This window comes from Homalodisca vitripennis, unplaced genomic scaffold (genome assembly GCF_021130785.1).
Source record: "Homalodisca vitripennis isolate AUS2020 unplaced genomic scaffold, UT_GWSS_2.1 ScUCBcl_5838;HRSCAF=12763, whole genome shotgun sequence".
NCBI lineage: Eukaryota > Metazoa > Arthropoda > Insecta > Hemiptera > Cicadellidae > Homalodisca > Homalodisca vitripennis.
Window position 1 is genome coordinate 9,267 of NW_025781943.1, and position 23,068 is coordinate 32,334.

General features: G+C 34.9%; 1 protein-coding gene across 2 annotated transcripts; it reads left to right on the top strand.

Annotated features, from left to right (window-relative positions):
• Nucleotides 1-274: 274 nt before the first annotated feature.
• LOC124373526 lies at nucleotides 275-23,068 on the top strand. Of its 2 annotated transcripts, none has more exons than XM_046831887.1 (3): nucleotides 275-454; nucleotides 18,837-19,077; nucleotides 22,978-23,068. In XM_046831887.1, exons 2-3 carry the CDS (start codon nucleotides 18,844-18,846, stop codon nucleotides 23,044-23,046), a joined length of 303 nt encoding a protein of 100 aa, XP_046687843.1. In that variant the 5' UTR covers nucleotides 275-454; nucleotides 18,837-18,843; the 3' UTR covers nucleotides 23,047-23,068. The 2 variants fall into 2 exon arrangements, with proteins under 2 accessions (XP_046687843.1, XP_046687842.1); XM_046831886.1 differs by lacking the exon at nucleotides 275-454 and adding an exon at nucleotides 17,188-17,320.

Below are 23,068 nucleotides of genomic sequence, written 5' to 3' on the forward strand. Positions count from 1 at the left end.
GGATAAAGGATGTCTTGCTATCTTCATTTGTGAAAATCCACAGGCATAGTTTCCGAGTGTTACGGACTCTGCCACAATTGTTTCATTAGGTAGCTCTAAAAAGTAAAACCAATTTCATGTTTGCAAATTTTATGAGTACATGAGTATGAACTGGAATTAGAGGTACATGTTACATGTTTACATATGTACATGTTTAAATCGTGTTACATATGAGGTACATGTTTAAATCACAAAAGTAAAACTGATTTAATGTTTGCAAAGTATAAGAGTACAATAGTATGAACTGGAAATAGAGGTACAGGTTTTAAAGCTCAAACGTAAACTTATTTCAGTTTAAGTCCGGCAATGATTGCCACACTACCATTCCTGGGAGAGTTTGTTCCAGCCAAAAGAAGAGCCCAAGCCTTGCTAGTTACCTCTTCTCTTTCCACTCTTGGAATACTATATTCTTCTTGTGAGTATCAGCATGAGCATTATGCAATGTAAATTCATTGTAAGGTCTTAAATAGAGAATTTCAACTTTTTCGAGGTTAGAATACAGAAGTAGTAATATGTAAGAATTGACGTTGTATGTCATTGATGCACTTGATGTTAGTTGATTGGTTAGGATGTTCGTATTTGAATACACGTATATATTTCTATTGTTTTATTAAGATACAACTCATTTATTATAGACAAAATTGTACACTACCTCCCACCACATCTCCAGAAGATGTGTGTTTAAAGATGACAAGAGACAATGCATTCTTGCTTACTTTCTTTACGTTTACTTTAAGGGGAGCTGAACAAAAAAAAATGTTTAATGAATTAAATTTTATTACTGATTTATATTCTCGGTTTCATTCTGAAAAAGAAAATACGTATATATAACTTTATGTGTAGTAGTATCTTCCAAACCATATAAAAACAATTGTCTTTGAAATAGAACACAAAGATTTCGTGAGGTAGTTTTCTCTAATAACGAGTACTTTTATACAGTACTGCTTCTGTTCTTCTCATTTCTTTTTATGGGTTTGATGTTGGCAACCCTGGCATATTTCTGCTAATCCAATTGTAGCAGAAGACAGCTGGTGTTTACAGTGCTTTGTTTACATTTGTAGTTTACAAATATAACAAAGAACATTTGTGTGGTTGATATTATTGTGTTTGTTGTTGTTGTGTTTTTTGTGTAGACTTGTGTTTCTCCTAACTAAACATGGTTAAGAGCAAAGCCACCGACGTGAAAACTGGCCATAGATTCCATCCATAAAAAGAACGAGTACCGGGAACTAGTTCCTAAATGAATCCTAACCTAGTTCATCAACTCCAAACCATACAAAAAATATATATTTAATTAATAAACGTGAAGATAAATACTACAAATAAAGATTTTAAATGAACAAACAGTACTTTTATGATAATAATCCCCTTTATGTGCAGCAATTTTCAAGACTATACTCAAATTAAAAGGCAAGTTTTGAGAAACCCTATAAAAGGGCCCATACCTTAAAAACGTACGAGCCAATTTTGATAAAACTTTCTGTACACATTCACTACATGGTCTAGTATACTAAAATACAAGCCTCATTCTTAGGCCACGCCTATTTCCGGAGCCACATCGATTTTACAGGCCTTAGTGCTGACAAAAACCAATCTATGGACAGCCATATCTCAAAAACGTACGAGCCAATTTTGATAAAACTTTCTGTACACATTCACTACATGGTCTAGTTTACTAAAATACAAGCCTCATTCTTAGGCCACGCCTATTTTCCGGAGCCACATCGATTTTACAGGCCTAGTGCTGACAAAAAACCAATCTATGGACAGCCATATCTCAAAAACGTACGAGCCAATTTTGATAAAACTTTCTGTACACATTCACTACATGGTCCAGTATACTAAAATACAAGCCTCATTTCTTAGGCCACGCCTATTTCTGGAGGCCACATCGATTTTACAGGCCTAGTGCTGACAAAAACCAATCTATGGACAGCCATATCTCAAAAAACGTACGAGCCAATTTTGATAAAACTTTCTGTTACACATTCACTACATGGTCTAGTATACTAAAATACAAGCCTCATTCTTAGGCCACGCCTATTTTCCGGAGCCACATCGATTTTACAGGCCTAGTGCTGACAAAAACCAATCTATGGACAGCCATATCTCAAAAAACGTACGAGCCAATTTTGATAAAACTTTCTGTACACATTCACTACATGGTTTAGTATACTAAAATACAAGCCTCATTCTTAGGCCACGCCTATTTCTGGAGCCACATCGATTTTACAGGCCTAGTGCTGACAAAAACCAATCTATGGACAGCCATATCTCAAAAACGTACGAGCCAATTTTGATAAAACTTTCTGTACACATTCACTACATGGTCTAGTATACTAAAATACAAGCCTCATTCTTAGGCCACGCCTATTTCCGGAGCCACATCGATTTTACAGGCCTAGTGCTGACAAAAAACCAATCTATGGACAGCCATGTTGTCTCAAAAACGTACGAGCCAATTTTTGATAAAACTTTCTGTACACATTCACTACATGGTCTAGTATACTAAAATACAAGCCTCATTCTTAGGCCACGCCTATTTCCGGAGCCACATCGATTTTACAGGCCTAGTGCTGACAAAAAACCAATCTATGGACAGCCATATCTCAAAAAACGTACGAGCCAATTTTGATTAAAACTTTCTGTACACATTCACTACATGGTCTAGTATACTAAAATACAAGCCTCATTCTTAGGCCACGCCTATTTCCGGAGCCACATCGATTTTACAGGCCTAGTGCTGACAAAAACCAATCTATGGACAGCCATATCTCAAAAACGTACGAGCCAATTTTGATTAAAAACTTTCTGTACACATTCACTACATGGTCTTAGTATACTAAAATACAAGCCTCATTCTTAGGCCACGCCTATTTCCGGAGCCACATCGATTTTACAGGCCTAGTGCTGACAAAAACCAATCTATGGACAGCCATGTCTCAAAAAACGTACGAGCCAATTTTGATAAAACTTTTCTGTACACATTCACTATATGGTCTAGTATACTAAAAATACAAGCCTCATTCTTAGGCCACGCCTATTTCCGGAGCCACATCGATTTTACAGGCCTAGTGCTGACAAAAACCAATCTTTGGACAGCCATATCTCAAAAACGTACGAGCCAATTTTGATTAAAACTTTCTGTACACATTCACTACATGGTCTAGTATACTAAAATTACAAGCCTCTGTCTTAGGCCACGCTTATTTCCGGAGCCACATCGATTTTACAGGCCTAGTGCTGACAAAAAACCAATCTATGGACAGCCATATCTCAAAAACGTACGAGCCAATTTTGATAAAACTTTCTGCACACATTCACTACATGGTCTAGTATACTAAAATACAAGCCTCATTCTTAGGCCACGCCTATTTCCGGAGCCACATCGATTTTACAGGCCTAGTGCTGACAAAAACCAATCTATGGACAGCCATATCTCAAAAACGTACGAGTCAATTTTGATAAAACTTTCTGCACACATTCACTACATGATCTAGTATACTAAAATACAAGCCTCATTCTTAGGCCACGCCTATTTCCGGAGCCACATCGATTTTACAGGCCTAGTGTGCTGACAAAAAACCAAATCTATGGACAGCCATATCTCAAAAAACGTACGAGCCAATTTTGATAAAACTTTCTGTACACATTCACTACATGGTCTAGTATACTAAAATACAAGCCTCATTCTTAGGCCACGCCTATTTCCGGAGACACACCTATTTTACAGGCCAAGTGCTGACAAAAACCAATCTATCTAGGTTATGTGCTAAAAAAAATCTAATCTATTAAATCAACTCACCTGGAAAATCGTAGAGCATATTTAGGTTAATCCTCGCATACATATTGTAGCCACTTTATACATTCTTACATTCATACTTTACATTCATTTGAAGTAACTGTAAGATAAAACTTACTTGTAGGTAAACACTTTTTAACACTACTTTAACACACTAACTTTTTACTTTTACTTTAACACACACTACTTTTACACTTTTTAAACACTACACTAAACAACTAATAACAACTATTCCATACGGTTTCTTCTGCCAGTTTTCATTATAATATATTGAATGTGCAGAATAAAATTGCATTTTAACCTACGCCAGGTCTCTTACGGTTCACTGCTAAATGCCGGAGCTACCGAACCACCGTCCACTAGAGGTGAGACGGTATTTCAGTAATCAGTACTTTGGTAAACGGTTACTTTTTTACAGTATCTTGTAACGGTTACTGAGAACTAAAAATACAGACAACAGGTACTTTGTATCTAGTACTCTGTTACAAGGTACAAATATTTTCTCGTTACGGATTACTTTACTAGTCCTGAAGTACTCATAAACTGTGTTTAATTAAATAAACAGTGTTTATTAGGGAATATACTCAGTATTTTCAGCGTTTAAAAATACTGATTTAAAGTCTTCTAGTATTTAAAAACGTTACAAATATGAAATACTGATTTAGAGTTCTAGTATTTTAAAAATGTGAACAGTAAGGAAATAATGCTGGTTTCAAGTATCCAGTGTTTGTACTCAGTATCGCCGAGTAACTTGATTTGTTATGTAATACATTAAATGATAAATTCAAGAATATTATCATAGCCGGAGATTTTAACATACAATGTTTTTGAACAAAGACAGTACATATAGGAATTTTATATATAGTATAAATACAGAATAGCGTCAACTATTACATTACAATATCCATTTAGTGACTACATAAATCATTAAATAAAGAAGTTTGCCTCAAAATGTTATGTAAATGACAACACTGATTTTATACAATTTTGCTACTATTTATAATATGTCATATTAATTAATATATTGTTGGATGAGCTAAGTTACCTCAAAAATATTCTTTAAATGGGTATACTGATTTTTCAATTAAAAAATGATTTTAAGTTTGTTAAATATGCAAATTTGTGAAAAATTAAGAAATAACAAGAATTTGGGATCCTATAGCTGTGGGTTTTTTATTAAAAAGTTCTAAGTTATGTGTACTAATCTTCATTTGATTTCACAAGCATGATAGTTTGAAAAAATATATAGACCATATACGGTAAGGATTCTTAATTTAGAAAAATGCTGTTGGTAAGCGGTTAATAATGGTTTGGAGATTTTGCGGAAAAGGACTGTTTAATGAGGGTAATTGGTATATCATCAATTCCTGTTGAGAATTTGTTTTCAAAAAGCCATTACAATCGTTTTAAAATTCTTTCATCAACCTCTTTAAATTTGAAAAAAAATGAGGTTTGAGGCGGTTTTTTCATGACCCGATTGATTAACAAAATCTTTCTGAATATTTGGAAGCACAACTCTATCAACAACACTTAAAAATATCATTAAAAAAATCATTAAATATATTTCCAACAAGAATTTGGTCTGATATGGATGTGCCCATCCCGGAGTAATTGTATGTTATGAGTAATCTTGGTGCCATTGTTGATTTCAGATTTTATAACTTTCCAAGTTGATTTTGACTTATTTGTAGATTTCTTAATTTTACTGTCAAAAAAACCTTTTTTTTGTCGTTGTTTATTTGAATTTTATTTTCAATTTTCAGTTGCTTAATTAATTGTTTTAAATCATTAGTTTTCCAAACCCTATATGTTTTCTCCAATTGCGCAATTTTTTCCTTTTTAATTTTTACATAATCTGAAATCAAACTATTTAGGTTTTTCTCTTTTTCAACAGATATTAATTTAGGAACGCTAATTTAAAAAACATGAACAAATATTGAGTTAAAAAAAATCATACTTAGTTTCTACGCTAGCCTGGTAAACTTTCTAACCAATTTTCACTAGCCAATAGCCTTAAAAATAAATCTGTGTTAGTTTTTGAAAACTTTCTACAATACCTTAAATTCACATAATAAAGAGTATTTTGTACACCAAGAATTTCAAATAATTGCCCAGCATGGTCTGATATACATGTTATAAGGCCAGAATGTTTTTAATTTCTCAGTTGTAATATTAGTGAGGAAGTTATCTATGCTGGTTTCTGACTCGGAGGTAACTCTAGTAGGAAAATTTACTTTATAAACTAAGTTATAAGAATTTAAAATACTAAAACAATTCCTATATGTACTGTCTTTGTTCAAAACATTGATGTTAAAAATCTCCGGCTATGATAATATTCTTGAATTTATCATTTAATGTATTACATAACAAATCAAGTTACTCGGCGATACTGAGTACAAAACACTGGATACTTGAAACCAGCATTATTTCCTTACTGTTCACGTTTTAAATACTAGAACTCTAAATCAGTATTTCCATATTTGTAACGTGTTTTAAATACTAGAAGACTTTAAATCAGTATTTTTAACGCTGAAAATACTGAGTATATTCCCTAATAAAACACTGTTTATTTAATTAAACACAGTTTATGAGTACTTCTGATAAACAGCTGTAGTGATTCCTTTTACATAAGAGTGGCCTAATTACCGACTGTAAATAACTACAGACCAATCTCTTTACTTTCTACCTTTGCTAAAGTGAATCAAGAAGAAGAATCAAGAATCTTTATTTTCCAAAGTACATTACAATAATAATTTGTTCACACAAAAATTACATCAAAAAGTACAATGGATAGGCACCTCTGAGCTATTAGCTGAGTTGAGGTTGCCATCACTAATTAATTTAAGGCAGATGGGCCTGGCAGCTCCTCTTTCAGAGTAAGATTTACATAATTAGAGAGTAATGAATAAAACCATACCAATATTTAAAACAAAGCACAAAATTAAGTTGTATTTCATAATGAAATTCAATACATTACATTACCCACAACATATAAAAAATAAAAATTACTACATAAATTCACATACACATACATACACATACATAAATCCACACACATACACATACACACATACAGATACATATACATTTATACACATTCACACATACATACAAATACACACACATAAACATAAATTTACAAACACATACATTACTGAAACATATAACAACACACATACAAAACACACTACAAAAGATACTTAGACACAATAGATAAAGATGTAACCATTACACACTCATACAATAAAACAAAGTCTTCAACAAAAATATCTAATTTATGAGTCGCTCTACATCAAACAATTGTTAAAAAGCCAGCATTTCAAACTTCGTATGAATGTACCCAATGTTTTCGACGAGGACACATCGAAAGGTAATTTGTTATAGAGCTTCGGAGCTATGAATGTATAAAAACGCTTGTAGACTTCTAATTTAGGAAAAGGAATAGTTACTCGGTTTTAAAATTTGTAACCTAATCGAGTGAACATTTACATTTCCCAGTGTGTGGCGCCTCTTGAGAAAAAATATCCTGAGTATACCCTATAAATGTACAAATATCTAAGCGGAAGTATTCCAAGCTGAATATAAAGAGGAAAAGAAGAATCACGCCGATTAGCCCTGACAATAACCCTAATGATCTTGTTTTGATTTATAAAAATAGGTCGAATAATAGAATAATAGGCTCCTCCCCAACATGAAATACCATATTGTAATTTAGAGTTAAATTATAGAATAGTAAATAGTTTTTCAAGACAGATATTGGACATAAAATACTGAAGAAAATAAAACTTCCTCAATGAATTGTTTAAATAGTTTTTTTACATTCAAAATGTGTTCCCTCCAATTACACCTTTCATCCAGAATAACCCCCAGATACTTTATTTGTTCCACCCTCTCAATTTTAACGCAACCCTGAACATGGATTTCTCCCGAAAAATTAAGCATTGCTTGCATTTAAAAAAGATATCTTGTTGTATGTCTTTTCTATTTCTTAGAGAAAAATTCATAAACTTCGTCTCTTTTACGCTCAAGACCATCCTATTTCTAGCAAACCACGTTTTCAATTTGTCAAGGTCTTCTTTGCATTACGCTATACACTATTTGACTATTTATAGTGGAATAGCAAAGGGCAGTGTCATCTGCAAAACAAGTTAGGGAACCCGATAGATTTCCATTACACAAGCTATTAATATAGACTAAAAATAGTATTGGACCCAAAAACAGGACCCTTGTGGTACTCCAAATTTAATCGGGAGAGTTGAACTGACGGAGTTCAGAAATCTTACACATTGAGATCGGTTTGTTAGATAGCTCTTAAACCATTCATAAGGGATACCTCTAACTCCAGCTACCCAAAGATAGTCTAGTAAAATTTTGTGATCCACGGCATCAAATGCCTTAGTTATATCAATAAATATTCCACTGACAAATTTACCACTGTTAATTCCTTCATAAACGTCTGAAACAGAACTTTAAGAGAGCATCTTCAGTAGATTTTTTGCCCATAAACCCCAAATTGATTTGCACAAAAAAACTTATTAGAATCTAAAAAACTGAACCAACCTGACTTTCAATAATCTTTTCCATTATTTTAGAGACAACAGATAAAAGAGAAATCGGGTCGATAGTTATTGAGATCTTTATTGGAACCTTTCTTGTGAAGTGGGACAACTAGTGCAGTTTTTTAAAGAGATAGGAAAAGATACCAGTTTCGAAACTAAGGTTAATTAGAAATGCCAACACAGGAGACTAGATATGACCCATTTTTTTCATTACATGCGCTGAAATACCATCAATACCAGGAGACTTGTTAGACTTTAAACTGTTGATAACAGCTAGAACTTCTTCAGAACTAGCAGGATAGCAAAAAAATGAATTATCCGAAAAACTTAGCAGGAAAACATTGGTGTACATATGATAATCAAAGCCATCAAAAACAGTCAGATTCGTTCATTAGGTTTTCAACTGCATTAAACGAAAAAAAGATTGAACTCATTAGCGACATTAGTAACAGTAAATTTTAGTTTGAATTTATTTAAGTGGATTTTCATTTGCTTTGTAACTGCAGCAGCACACTTTTAATCAATTTTTTTTAGGAGCTTATAAAAAAATCAAAGTTTTATTGAATTTTTCCTTTGAGCTAAAAATATTTTTGTAATAAAAGGAATCTCTCCACAGGCACTTGCCTCTAGAGGCCCTAGTTATTTTTGAAAATATTTCTTTTAATTTACGAGTGTTTTTGTTTTAATTTTATTTACAAGAATGTTACATTTTTATTTAAGTTTGCTCATAAGTTTGTACATTGTGTATACCAATGCATATAATGTGTTATTGTAATATTTTCAAAAATAAATTCTATTCTATTCTATTCTATTCTATACTTCAGGACTAGTAAAGTAATCCGTACGAGAAAATATTTGTACCTTGTAACAGAGTACTATATACAAAGTACCTGTTTTCTGTATTTTTAGTTCTCAGTAACCGTTTACAGATACTGTAGAAAAGTAACCGTTACAAAGTACTGATTACTGAAATACCGTCTCACCGCTAGTGGACAGTGGTTCGGTAGCTCCCGGCATTTAGCAGTGAACCGTAAGATACCTGGCGTAGGTTAAATGCAATTTATTCTGCACATTCAATATATTATAATGAAAACTGGCAGAAGAAACCGTATGGAATAGTTGTTATTAGTTGTTTATTGTAGTGTTTAAAGAGTGTAAAAGTAGTGTGTTACGGTAAAAGTTAGTGTGTGTTAAAGTAGTGTTAAAAAAGTGTTTACCTACAAGTAAGTTTATCTTACAGTTACTTCAAATGAATGTAAAGTATGAATGTAAGAATGTATAAAGTGGCTACAATATGTATGCGAGGATTAACCTAAATATGCTCTACGATTTTCCAGGTGAGTTGATTTAATAGATTAGATTTTTTTAGCACATAACCTAGATAAATTGGTTTTTGTCAGCACTTGGCCTGTAAAATAGGTGTGTGTCTCCGGAAATAGGCGCGGCCTAAGAATGATGCATGTATTTCATTATAGTAGACCATGTAGTGAATGTGTACAGAAAGTTTTATCAAAATTGGCTCGTACGTTTTTGAGATATGGCTGTCCATAGATTGGTTTTTGTCAGCACTTGGCCTATAAAGTTATTGTGGCTCCGGAAATAGGCGTGGCCTAAGAAATGAGGCTTGTATTTTAGTATAGTAGACCATGTAGTGAATGTGTACAGAAAGTTTTATCAAAATTGGCTCGTACGTTTTTGAGATATGGCTGTCCATAGATTGGTTTTTGTCAGCACTAGGCCTATAAAGTTATTGTGACTCCGGAAATAGGCGTGGCCTAAGAATGAGGCTTGTATTTTTAGTATACTAGACCATGTAGTGAATGTGTACAGAAAGTTTTATCAAAATTGGCTCGTACGTTTTTGATATATGGCTGTCCATAGATTGGTTTTTGTCAGCACTTGACCTGTAAAATCGATGTGGCTCCGGAAATAGGCGTGGCCTAAGAATGAGGCTTTTATTTTAGTATACTAGACCATGTAGTGAATGTGTACAGAAAGTTTATCAAAATTGGCTCGTACGTTTTTGAGATATGGCTGTCCATACATTGGTTTTTGTCAGCACTAGGCCTGTAAAATCGATGTGGCTCCGGAAATAGGCGTGGCCTAAGAATGAGGCTTGTATTTTAGTATACTAGACCATATAGTGAATGTGTACAGAAAGTTTTATCAAAATTGGCTCGTACGTTTTTGAGATATGGCTGTCCATAGATTGGTTTTTGTCAGCACTAGGCCTGTAAAATCGATGTGGCTCCGGAAATAGGCGTGGCCTAAGAATGAGGCTTTATTTTAGTATACTAGACCATATAGTGAATGTGTACAGAAAGTTTTATCAAAATTGGCTCGTACGTTTTTGAGATATGGCTGTCCATAGATTGGTTTTTGTCAGCACTTGGCCTGTAAAATCGATGTGGCTCCGGAAATAGGCGTGGGCCTAAGAATGAGGCTTGTATTTTAGTATACTAGACCATGTAGTGAATGTGTGTGACAGGAATGTTTTATCAAAATTGGCTCGTACGTTTTTGAGATATGGCTGTCCAATAGATTGGTTTTTGTCAGCACTTGGCCTGTAAAATCGATGTAGCTCCGGAAATAGGCGTGGCCTAAAAATGAGGCTTATTATTTACTATAGTAGACCATGTAGTGAATGTGTACAGAAAGTTTTATCAAAATTGGCTGGTACGTTTTTGAGATATGGCTGTCCATAGATTGGTTTTTGTCAGCACTTGGCCTATAAAGTTATTGTGGCTCCGGTAATAGGCGTGGCCTAAGAATTAGGCTTGTATTTTAGTATACTAGACCATACAGTGAATGTGTACAGAAAGTTTTATCAAAATTGGCTCGTACGTTTTTGAGATATGGCTGTCCATAGATTGGTTTTTGTCAGCACTAGGCCTGTAAAATCGATGTGGCTCCGGAAATAGGCGTGGCCTAAGAATGAGGCTTGTATTTTAGTATACTAGACCATATAGTAAATGTGTACAGAAAGTTTTATCAAAATTGGCTCGTACGTTTTTGAGATATGGCTGTCCATAGATTGGTTTTTGTCAGCACTAGGCCTATAAAGTTATTGTGGCTCCGGAAATAGGCGTGGCCTAAGAATGAGGCTTGTATTTTAGTATACTAGACCATGTAGTGAATGTGTACAGAAAGTTTTATCAAAATTGGCTCGTACGTTTTTGATATATGGCTGTCCATAGATTGGTTTTTGTCAGCACTTGACCTGTAAAATCGATGTGTGGCTCCGGAAATAGGCGTGGCCTAAGAATGAGGCTTTTATTTTAGTATATTAGACCATGTAGTGAATGTGTACAGAAAGTTTTATCAAAATTGGCTCGTACGTTTTTGAGATATGGCTGTCCATACATTGGTTTTTGTCAGCACTAGGCCTGTAAAATCGATGTGGCTCCGGAAATAGGCGTGGCCTAAGAATTAGGCTTGTATTTTAGTATACTAGACCATACAGTGAATGTGTACAGAAAGTTTTATCAAAATTGGCTCGTACGTTTTTGAGATATGGCTGTCCATAGATTGGTTTTTGTCAGCACTTGACCTGTAAAATCGATGTGGCTCCGGAAATAGGCGTGGCCTAAGAATGAGGCTTGTATTTTAGTATACTAGACCATGTAGTGAATGTGTGCAGAATGTTTTATCAAAATTGGCTCGTACGTTTTTGAGACATGGCTGTCCATAGATTGGTTTTTTGTCAGCACTAGGCCTGTAAAATCGATGTGGCTCCGGAAATAGGCGTGGCCTAAGAATTGAGGCTTGTATTTTAGTATACTAGACGATGTAGTGAATGTGTACAGAAAGTTTTATCAAAATTGGCTCGTACGTTTTTGAGATATGGCTGTCCATAGATTGGTTTTTGTCAGCACTAGGCCTGTAAAATCGAATGTGGCTCCGGAAATAGGCGTTGGCCTAAGAATGAGGCTTGTATTTTAGTATACTAGACCATGTAGTGAATGTGTACAGAAAAGTTTTATCAAAATTGGCTCGTACGTTTTTGAGATATGGCTGTCCATAGATTGGTTTTTGTCAGCACTAGGCCTGTAAAATCGATGTGGCTCCGGAAATAGGCGTGGCCTAAGAATGAGGCTTGTATTTTAGTATACTAGACCATGTGGTGAATGTGTACAGAAAGTTTTATCAAAATTGGCTCGTACGTTTTTGAGACATGGCTGTCCATAGATTGGTTTTTGTCAGCACTAGGCCTGTAAAATCGATGTGGCTTCGGAAATAGGCGTGGCCTAAGAATGAGGCTTGTATTTTAGTATACCAGACCATATAGTGAATGTGTACAGAAAGTTTTATCAAAATTGGTTCGTACGTTTTTGAGATATGGCTGTCCATAGATTGGTTTTTGTCAGCACTAGGCCTGTAAAATCAATGTGGCTCCGGAAATAGGCGTGGCCTAAGAATGAGGGTTGTATTTTTAGTATAGTAGACCATGTAGTGAATGTGTACAGAAAGTTTTATCAAAATTGGCTCGTACGTTTTTGAGATATGGCTGTCCATAGATTGGTTTTTGTCAGCACTAGGCCTGTAAAATCGATGTGGCTTCGGAAATAGGCGTGGCCCTAAGAATGAGGCTTGTATTTTAGTATATTAGACCATGTAGTGAATGTGTACAGAAAGTTTTATCAAAATTGGCTCGTACGTTTTTGAGATATGGCTGTCCATACATTGGTTTTTTGTCAGCACTAGGCCTGTAAAATCGATGTGGCTCCGGAAATAGGCGTGGCCTAAGAATGAGGCTTGTATTTTAGGATACTAGACCATACAGTGAATGTGTACAGAAAGTTTTATCAAAATTGGCTCGTACGTTTTTGAGATATGGCTGTCCATAGATTGGTTTTTGTCAGCACTAGGCCTGTAAAATCGATGTGGCTCCGGAAATAGGCGTGGCCTAAGAATGAGGCTTGTATTTTAGTATACTAGACCATATAGTGAATGTGTACAGAAAGTTTTATCAAAATTGGCTCGTACGTTTTTGAGATATGGCTGTCCCATAGATTGGTTTTTGTCAGCACTTGACCTGTAAAATCGATGTGGCTCCGGAAATAGGCGTGGCCTAAGAATGAGGCTTGTATTTTAGTATACTAGACCATGTAGTGAATGTGTGCAGAATGTTTTATCAAAATTGGCTCGTACGTTTTTGAGACATGGCTGTCCATAGATTGGTTTTTGTCAGCACTAGGCCTGTAAAATCGATGTGGCTCCGGAAATAGGCGTGGCCTAAGAATGAGGCTTGTATTTTAGTATACTAGACGATGTAGTGAATGTGTACAGAAAGTTTTATCAAAATTGGCTCGTACGTTTTTGAGATATGGCTGTCCATAGATTGGTTTTTTGTCAGCACTAGGCCTGTAAAATCGATGTGGCTCCGGAAATAGGCGTGGCCTAAGAATGAGGCTTGTATTTTAGTATACTAGACCATGTGGTGAATGTGTACAGAAAGTTTTATCAAAATTGGCTCGTACGTTTTTGAGACATGGCTGTCCATAGATTGGTTTTTGTCAGCACTAGGCCTGTAAAATCGATGTGGCTCCGGAAATAGGCGTGGCCTAAGAATGAGGCTTTGTATTTTAGTATACTAGACCATGTAGTGAATGTGTGCAGAAAGTTTTATCAAAATTGGCTCGTACGTTTTTGAGATATGGCTGTCCATAGATTGGTTTTTGTCAGCACTAGACCTGTAAAATCGATGTGGCTCCGGAAATAGGCGTGGCCTAAGAATGAGGCTTGTATTTTAGTATACCAGACCATATAGTGAATGTGTACAGAAAGTTTTATCAAAATTGGTTCGTACGTTTTTGAGATATGGCTGTCCATAGATTGGTTTTTGTCAGCACTAGGCCTGTAAAATCAATGTGGCTCCGGAAATAGGCGTGGCCTAAGAATGAGGGTTGTATTTTAGTATAGTAGACCATGTAGTGAATGTGTACAGAAAGTTTTATCAAAATTGGCTCGTACGTTTTTGAGATATGGCTGTCCATAGATTGGTTTTTGTCAGCACTAGACCTGTAAAATCGATGTGGCTCCGGAAATAGGCGTGGCCTAAGAATGAGCCTTTTTTAGTATAGTAGACCATGTAGTGAATGTGTACAGAAAGTTTTATCAAAATTGGATCGTACGTTTTTGAGATATGGCTGTCCATAGATTGGTTTTTGTCAGCACTAGGCCTGTAAAATCGATGTGGCTCCGGAAATAGGCGTGGCCTAAGAATGAGGCTTGTATTTTAGTATACTAGACCATGTAGTGAATGTGTACAGAAAGTTTTTATCAAAATTGGCTCGTACGTTTTTGAGATATGGCTGTCCATAGATTGGTTTTTGTCAGCACTTGGCCTGTAAAATCGATGTAGCTCCGGAAATAGGCGTGGCCTAAGAATGAGGCTTATTATTTACTATAGTAGACCATGTAGTGAATGTGTACAGAAAGTTTTATCAAAATTGGCTCGTACGTTTTTGAGATATGGCTGTCCATAGATTGGTTTTTGTCAGCACTAGGCCTGTAAAATCGATGTGGCTCCGGAAATAGGCGTGGCCTAAGAATGAGGCTTATTATTTACTATAGTAGACCATGTAGTGAATGTGTACAGAAAGTTTTATCAAAATTGGCTCGTACGTTTTTGAGATATGGCTGTCCATAGATTGGTTTTTTGTCAGCACTTGGCCTATAAAGTTATTGTGGCTCCGGAAATAGGCGTGGCCTAAGAATGAGGCTTGTATTTTAGTATAGTAGACCATGTAGTGAATGTGTACAGAAAGTTTAATCAAAATCTGCTCGTACGTTTTTGAGATAATGGCCATCTATAGATTGGTATTTGTCCAAAAATAGGAGAGGTCTAAAATGAGGGTAGTAATATAATACAGTAGACCATGTATTCAAAGTAATGTATTAAGTATAATCTATAGATATTTTTGTATTTGTTCTTTTTTTTAAATTATAAATTTTAATTTTAATAATATAATTTAATCCTGAAGTGATTGAACTGGTTCAGGAACTGGTTAGTTGTAGTTCAGGAACTAGGTCAGGAGTAGTTCATGAACCAGGTTAGGATTTCAAGTCAGCGGATTAGTTCTTTTTATGGATGTAATCTATGGCCAGTTTCACACTGCTGCAAAGCCTACTTTAAAAAAAGGAAATTCAAAGGGAAAAGGTATGTAAACTTAAATGTTGTTCAACAACTGAACATTGAAAATGAGCCTAGGCTTAGTTTACAATCAGAACCTGTGACTACCTGTGCCCCTAGACCTACACCACCTAGTGCATCAAGAATGAAACTGGGCTTTGATAAGGTCTGTAACAACTATTCAGAGTTTAAAATTAATTAAAAGAACATTTTAATTAGTTTTGAAATACTACAACAACTATTTGAAAATGTTTCTTGCAAGGCTTGTGGTGGAAATTTGAGTGTTACGGAAGACGCGAGTGATCGGAAAGGGCTATCATGTAAACTGTGTGTTACTTGTTTGGACTGTGAGAACAGTAATAGCTTTTTTGACTTCTGAAAAAGTGTTTCAGAGCCAAACAGAAACTTGTTTGATATAAGTTTAAGACTCTTTTATGGTTTACGGTGTATTGGAAGAGGTTTAGACTCGGGAAAGTTTTATGCGCTATGCTGAACCTACCGCCTCCAAGTACTGCACACGCCAAATACACTAGTGTTCTTTCAAAAGCAATTCAACGTGTTGCTGAAGACTCTATGTTAGCTACCACCAAGGAAGCTGTACAAGAAAATGAGTTTACCCCTAACACAGATGTGACAATTGCATTAACGGTAGTTGGCAAAAAGCGCGGCTTCAAATCCAAGAATGGCTACGCAACAATCACTAGCATGGACACAGGTAAAGTGATTGATACTGAGGTTTTGAGTAAGTTTTGTGACGGTTGTGTGAAAGTAAAGAATAAAGATATGGAAACCAAAGAAAAACAAAAATCGAACTGTGTCAAAAAACTATGAAGGGGCCAGTGGGGGGATGGAGACCGTGGCAGCAGTAAAGATGTTTAGCCGTTCCGAAGAGAAAAGAGAAGTTAGGTATATAAACTTCTTAGGAGATGGTAACTCCAAAGCATTTGATAGTATCAAAGAAATTAAACCATATGGTGATGGCATTGAAATTTAGAAAATTTAAGTGTGTGTCGGACACGTAGAAAAAAAAAATGGGCACAAGACTAAGAAACCTGCGGAAAGACCTAAAGCGAACTGTATCGAGTGATGGAAAAGTGTTACACGGCAAAGGAAGACTTACAGATAAGAAAATAGACCAACTCCAACAGTACTTTGGTAAGGCAAACAGAGAAAATACAAACAACATACAAGGCATGAGGAGAGCTGTGTGGGCCACATATTGTCACTGTGGTTCCACGGACGATGAACCCCAACACTTGCTGTGCCCCGATCCACCTGAATACTTGGTGTAAATATAGTTTGGCCGAACATGAACGAAATCTTGAAACCTTTACCCACTAAAAGCCACTTCCTAAAGCTGTTATGAAGGCAATAAAGCCTGTGTATAAGGCCCTAGTAAAACCGGATTTATGGAGCAAATGTCTACACGGAAGAATGCAAAATGTAAACGAAAGTTTCAATAATGTTTTTTGGACACGCATACCCAAAGGAACCTTTGTTGGTAAAAAAAACCTTAGAAATAGGGGTTTGGGACAGTGTAATTACATTCAATGATGGCAATCTTGGAAGGCTGCGTACCCTGAAGAAGCTAGGGCTGTAAGACTTAGGGAAATTCACACACTGAAGTACTTCAACGATTCAATGTTGAAACGGCTTCGGAAAGCAGATAAGGCGGCAGAGGATATGACCAAAGAAGCTAGAGTGAAGAAAAGACAGCAGAAGTTAGCTGAAGAAGAGGGAAACAATGATTGCTACAGCCCTGGAGGCTTCTAATAAAGAATCTGTGTAAGTAAAACCTTGCTTTATCTTTAAATGCAATTTCCTGAAAGTATAAGTTTTTAACATAAAGGTAAATTTTTCTCAGGAAGTAGTAAAGATATCTTGATGAAATTTTTACCAAGTGTGTAGTACACCATTGCAGATATGTGGAACTAAAATTAAATCAATCACACCAGTAAAAAAGAAATTAAAAATTGTTTAATTTAATTTTTTTTTTGTAAAAAACTCAAATTTATACAAAATACTGTAACAATGATATTTGTAACTATAGAAACAAACTTCTAGTTCAGTATACTTATGAAACACATATCCTGACCTAGTGAAAATTTGAGTATTGTAGATTAAAGGGTGTCTGAGAAAAAGTGCACCTAAACTGGCCAAATACGGTTCAGCTCCCCTTAAGTTACCTGTTATTTGTGACCTTATCACTTAGTCCAGCAGCCTTGTGACTGATATTACTGATAACCCAAATTTATTACTGATAAATGTCACAGTTGTGTCGTCCAATTTTCTGGCCCACCATCCTGCAAACCAGACTGTTATAATTTTTTTATTGGTGCAATCGCCATTTTAGTTCTAGAAAGAACATCGACACAGTTTAGTTTGTCATCTTTTGTTTGTACCATGGACATTATCATAACGATTTAGTGTGTAACATCCCTTACACTAATGATTATATAACTTGAACAACTTTTGCAACTTAACCTACAGATTTTTTTAAAGATAAGTTTACTGCCTCAAATTTTTGAATAACAAGCTGAAAGGTAATGAGACAAAATAATTTAAAATAACCATTTTATTGAAAAATCTACGTTTACTACTTTCACAATATTTATTAACGGTAAATGAATAAAGTTATTGCTTTTTGAAACAGACTGGTGAATTATTAAACAGTTTTTTTTTTATGATTTCCATTGACAAAAACTGAATAAAAGGAAAAAATATATAAAAAAAGTACACTAATTGAGCAGTTAAAAATATGATAACATAATAGCTTCTTAGATTTTTTAATCATTCCTAAATTGATTTTCACATAAAAATAAATCACTATTAAATGTGGAATTGGATTCTCAAACAAATCATTCTTTGTTAAAAATACATTTACCAAAATATATTCAAATGTTTTACTTTAAGGACTACTTGTGTTAATATCTCTAATGTTTTTATAAATAGTTTTTTGATAATCTAAAATGTTGGCTGTGAACTCAAACATCTAAAATATCTATCGAATGAAAGATTTCACTTATAATTGTTATAGTGTATTCTTTGGCCTTCAAATAACTGTTTGAATTATTTATTCATAGGGTTCTTGTTATTTCAACTATCAAAGTGGTACATAAATATTTTCAGAACATGATAATATTTCATTATTATAACTTCATAGCTTGTGCTGCTGCTTGAGAAATTATTGCAAATGCTGAAGATATTGCAGAAACATTATTTACAGAGGTAAAGCTGCTGTGGCTAGGAGAAGAGAACCATGGAGATTTACTGAATATGAAAAGCGCTTGTTCACTTGTAGTGGCAGGATGGATGACCCTGAGAGGATCTTGGGCTGTAGACCTCTGGTTTGTCACATTTACACCCTGGAGGTTATTTTTATCTCGTTTTGTGGTCTACCCTCCTTGTTGTGTGGCACCCTCTTCTACTTTACTCCAGAGAGTCCCAAATTTCTTCTCACCAGGGGCAAGAAAGGGGACACCATGAAAATATTACAGAGAGTGCATTCAGTGAATTCTGGCAAACTGCCTCACACGTTCCCTGTAAGTACATTTCATAGTATCCTAATTTAACTTTTCCTAGCACCATATTGATGTTATAAAGCTATGTGAAGTGCAGTTACAAATATTACTGTTTAAAAAATCTACTTTTAGTATTACAATGTGGTGGTGTGAGTGAAGTATCATTAAATAAATGTTTTTTGAACATTTCCTCCTGAATTCAGTAGCAAATTTGACTACAAGTATTACCTTAAACTATAATTTGCCAAGTGTGTCTTAAAATAATTTGGTCGAAATATGTATGTAAGTTATAATTTCAAATTTCTTTATTGTTACGTTCTATTACAAAGTATACTTATTTTATAAGAACCATGTAGCCTACACTAGACGTGGGTATTCAGAGGTTTGAATTTATGAATAATTTTGACTAAACTGGGGTTATTTTCATTCTAAGGTGGAAGGAATTTTGGAATAATTTGGGGATTATGAATTTTAACTGTTCAGAAATAAAATTACCTTTTCACATGAATGTTTTTTAAATGAATATCGGAGGAAAATAATAAATTGGTGTTTTATTATAAACATAATCTTTATATTTTAAAACATATATGAAAACTAAATATAACATATTTTTTTTAGATAATAATAACACTAATATAAAAACCCTAAGAAATATTTTGTTATTCTTGTAATCTCCATGAACCTATAAATATGTGGCGGCTACCAAAACGTATAGAGTCTACCACTTCTATTTGGTTGGCCGGTGGTCGGGGCCGGTAATCTAATCTTACTGAAACCTTCTTCCTCATCAGCTGCAGAGCTAATCGTGTCGTCTGCTGTTTCTAGTTTGTTTGTCTTCTTGCTATCTTCATGTTATAAGTTGCTCTTTTAGGGGACTTTCCTTAATCTAGATTTTACTAAAAAGAGTTTAGCCATCGATGCTTTTGGATTCCAGATCCTGACTTTCTCCAAAGTCCCGGCATGGTGAAGTGATATGGTAAAAGACCCTAGTCTCCATAAAAAGTCCCATGTAACACTGAAATAAGTTTATTTATTAAAAATGTAGTTTTTGTTTTCTAAACAGTTTACAATCAAAATAACGGTTAACTATGAAGTAGGTATTTTCTAATGTGCAGGTCTGAGCCAAGCAATTCATGAAACTAATGGTTAGCCTACTTAAACCTAAAAAATTTTTTGCTTTCTAAATTGGGAGTTTTTAGCTATTTTACTCTTATACTAGCTTGTTTTTCGCCAAATATTTAAGCCTAGGAAAAAGGATTAATGTTTTTTCAATCTTTTCATTAATACTTTAAATAATTTAATTTGAGGCCGAGATAACCTCCTAACCTTAATTCTACTTCACCTGTTATTTAGTCTTATTACTTAACCAAACCTAAAACAGTTGCAGTATAATAAGCGTCCAAAATTCGAATTATCGCTATTCATGATTATATTAAATTATCAATATTCATGAGTAACAAATCCTCGATACTAAACTACTTTAAACAAATTACGTTATAGGTATTTCAAATTTACACAGTATAGTTTGGCTGTTTTTTATATCTTAAAACATAATAATAAATTGATGAATATACTAAAGGCTGCAGTGTAGTACGTGTCCAACACTAATCATTAGTAATGAATCCTCGATATAAACTACTTGTACATCAGATCAAGGTCTGAAGTAGGGAAAGTAGCTGTCAGAAATGACCTGGCCACCAATGCGGACTTTGGTTTTGCCTTCCACTTCACACATTTGGTGGAAAAAAAAACATCCCTTGAGATAGTACCTTAATTCAAGCTCAGATCACATGACCCGAGCTGCTAAACTAATTTCTAGTTTACTGTTTGTGCTATCTTCGTTATCAGTAGTTCCGGTGATTAGGGACTTCCGTCATCTCGTACTCTATCGTTGTCCATAAATTTTACTTTACTTACTTTTTTAATTCATCATTTAATATTTTGTAAGATTTCATGTTTTCATTGACATTAAAAACAGTGGTAGGTTATGTAACCGTTGTGTAATGTCTAAACACTAAAGGTACAATCTGGGAATGTGGATGGACTCTTTCCGCTTACCAGCTGTTGAGATAATAAAATAAGGGTAGTTCAGAGTACACCCCAGAACCTCCTATACTTGAAGGGTTTCAACAACCCCAGAAATATCAGAATTATTTTATGAAAGTAACGCTTTGTCTAGCAGGTGTTCTAAATTGAAACCAACGTTCGGGGATATTGGCTTATCACCAGTAAACCACTGGATGTTAAATAATAAATCCGCGGTGTGACCAAACCCGGCACAGGTGGTTACTGTCGAGCTACCGCCAAAGTGGAAAGTTTGTTAGGAATCAGTAGAGGCTTCCAAGGCACGCCCCTCAGCCAATGAACCACCAGGGTAGGACCTAGGAAGGGAGGCTTTTGCTCCTAACCCTAGTGAGAGGGATGGCTGTACCCTGGTATTTAACCCAGTGTTTATACTTTAACATTTGTGATTTTGATTTTGAGCTCTGATATCGAGTTATAATTTTAATTGTGTTCTCGGTGACTTAGTTGTCCTGATTATGCAGACTTAGTCTTTGCTGACTTAGATGGTGATAGATTATTTGGAGCTACCGCCAAAGTGGAAAGTTTGTTAGGAATCAGTAGAGGCTTCCAAGGCACGCCCCTCAGCCAATGACCACCAGGGTAGGACCTAGGAAGGGAGGCTTTGCTCCTAACCCTAGTGAGAGGGATGGCTGTACCCTGGTATTTAACCCAGTGTTATACTTTAACATTTGTGATTTTGATTTTGAAGCTCTGATTCGAGTTATAATTTTAATTGTGTTCTCGGTGACTTAGTTGTCCTGATTATGCAGACTTTAGATGGTGATAGATTATTTGGAATGACGCTTGAGTGGAATATGTGTGTCGTCACTATACTGCTCATATTTGGTAAGTCACACAATTTATCCTCATAATGTATCTTCCAATTGTATAAGAACAACTTAACTTTCAGTAAGTAAAATTAAAGATAAAGATTTGTAATCAGCTTTTTTTAAGTTTTGTAATGTTTTCTTTTGTTTACTAATTAAAGGTGTACCCCATCAATATGCTGATAGTTGCTCACATTATTTTGCCATCCTGGCGTAGTTAGGTTCCTGGTACACCCCAACCAAACATAACATAACGTTATTGAATGGTATAATACAATTGAATGTATTTTTTATTAAGGTGGAATCGGTTTCGATGGATACTGATGAAATATCGCCGCCAGCCCGAGGAAAAAGGAATTGTAGGAGCACTAAAACATATAGGCAACCAAACCTTGCCTGTTTTTAAACCTCCATATTTAAGAAATTTATCACTCTGCCATAGTAATAGCCTTCATCTCTTTCTTATGGTGAGTGTAGTTACTGAAGACAAGAGATCAAAACAACAATGTTGTGATGTAAAAGGGCTTTGTTAGATTCCGCATAGAATAGGTTGTATATTTTATTGCCATTAATGTTGATTTATTAATGATTTTCCATTCCACTTATGAATATTAACAGTGAAACAGCATGGTTTACAAATGGCAGTGTAAACTTAGTTTTTATTTGTTGTTATATGCTTCATTAAGTAGTTCAATCAGAGACTCCTATCTTTCAACATTTTTTTATTTGCCCATGTATTAGTTTCTCTTTTATTGTTTTAGTTGTTGCTTATGATGTTTTTGAGTTATTATTCTAAATACTTTTACTGTGGGTCTCACGGGAAAGATATTTTAGTATATACTTGCACTAGTAAAATGTATTAATTTTTGGCATTTATATAACGTAATACAAATTGCAATCAAAACTCATTAAATTATTATAATAGTTATATTTATGCAGTTGGGATAAGTATCCATCTTATTAAAAATACAGAAATATAGAGGAAAAAAGTGGAAAATGTCACAAATGATGAGTACCAGATGGGTTTCAGTGTGAATGGCGTTTACCTTTGGCTACCAGAGGTGACCAATCGTATAGCCCAGTACAAGGACACACATGAAGGAAGATTTTACGTGTGTGAA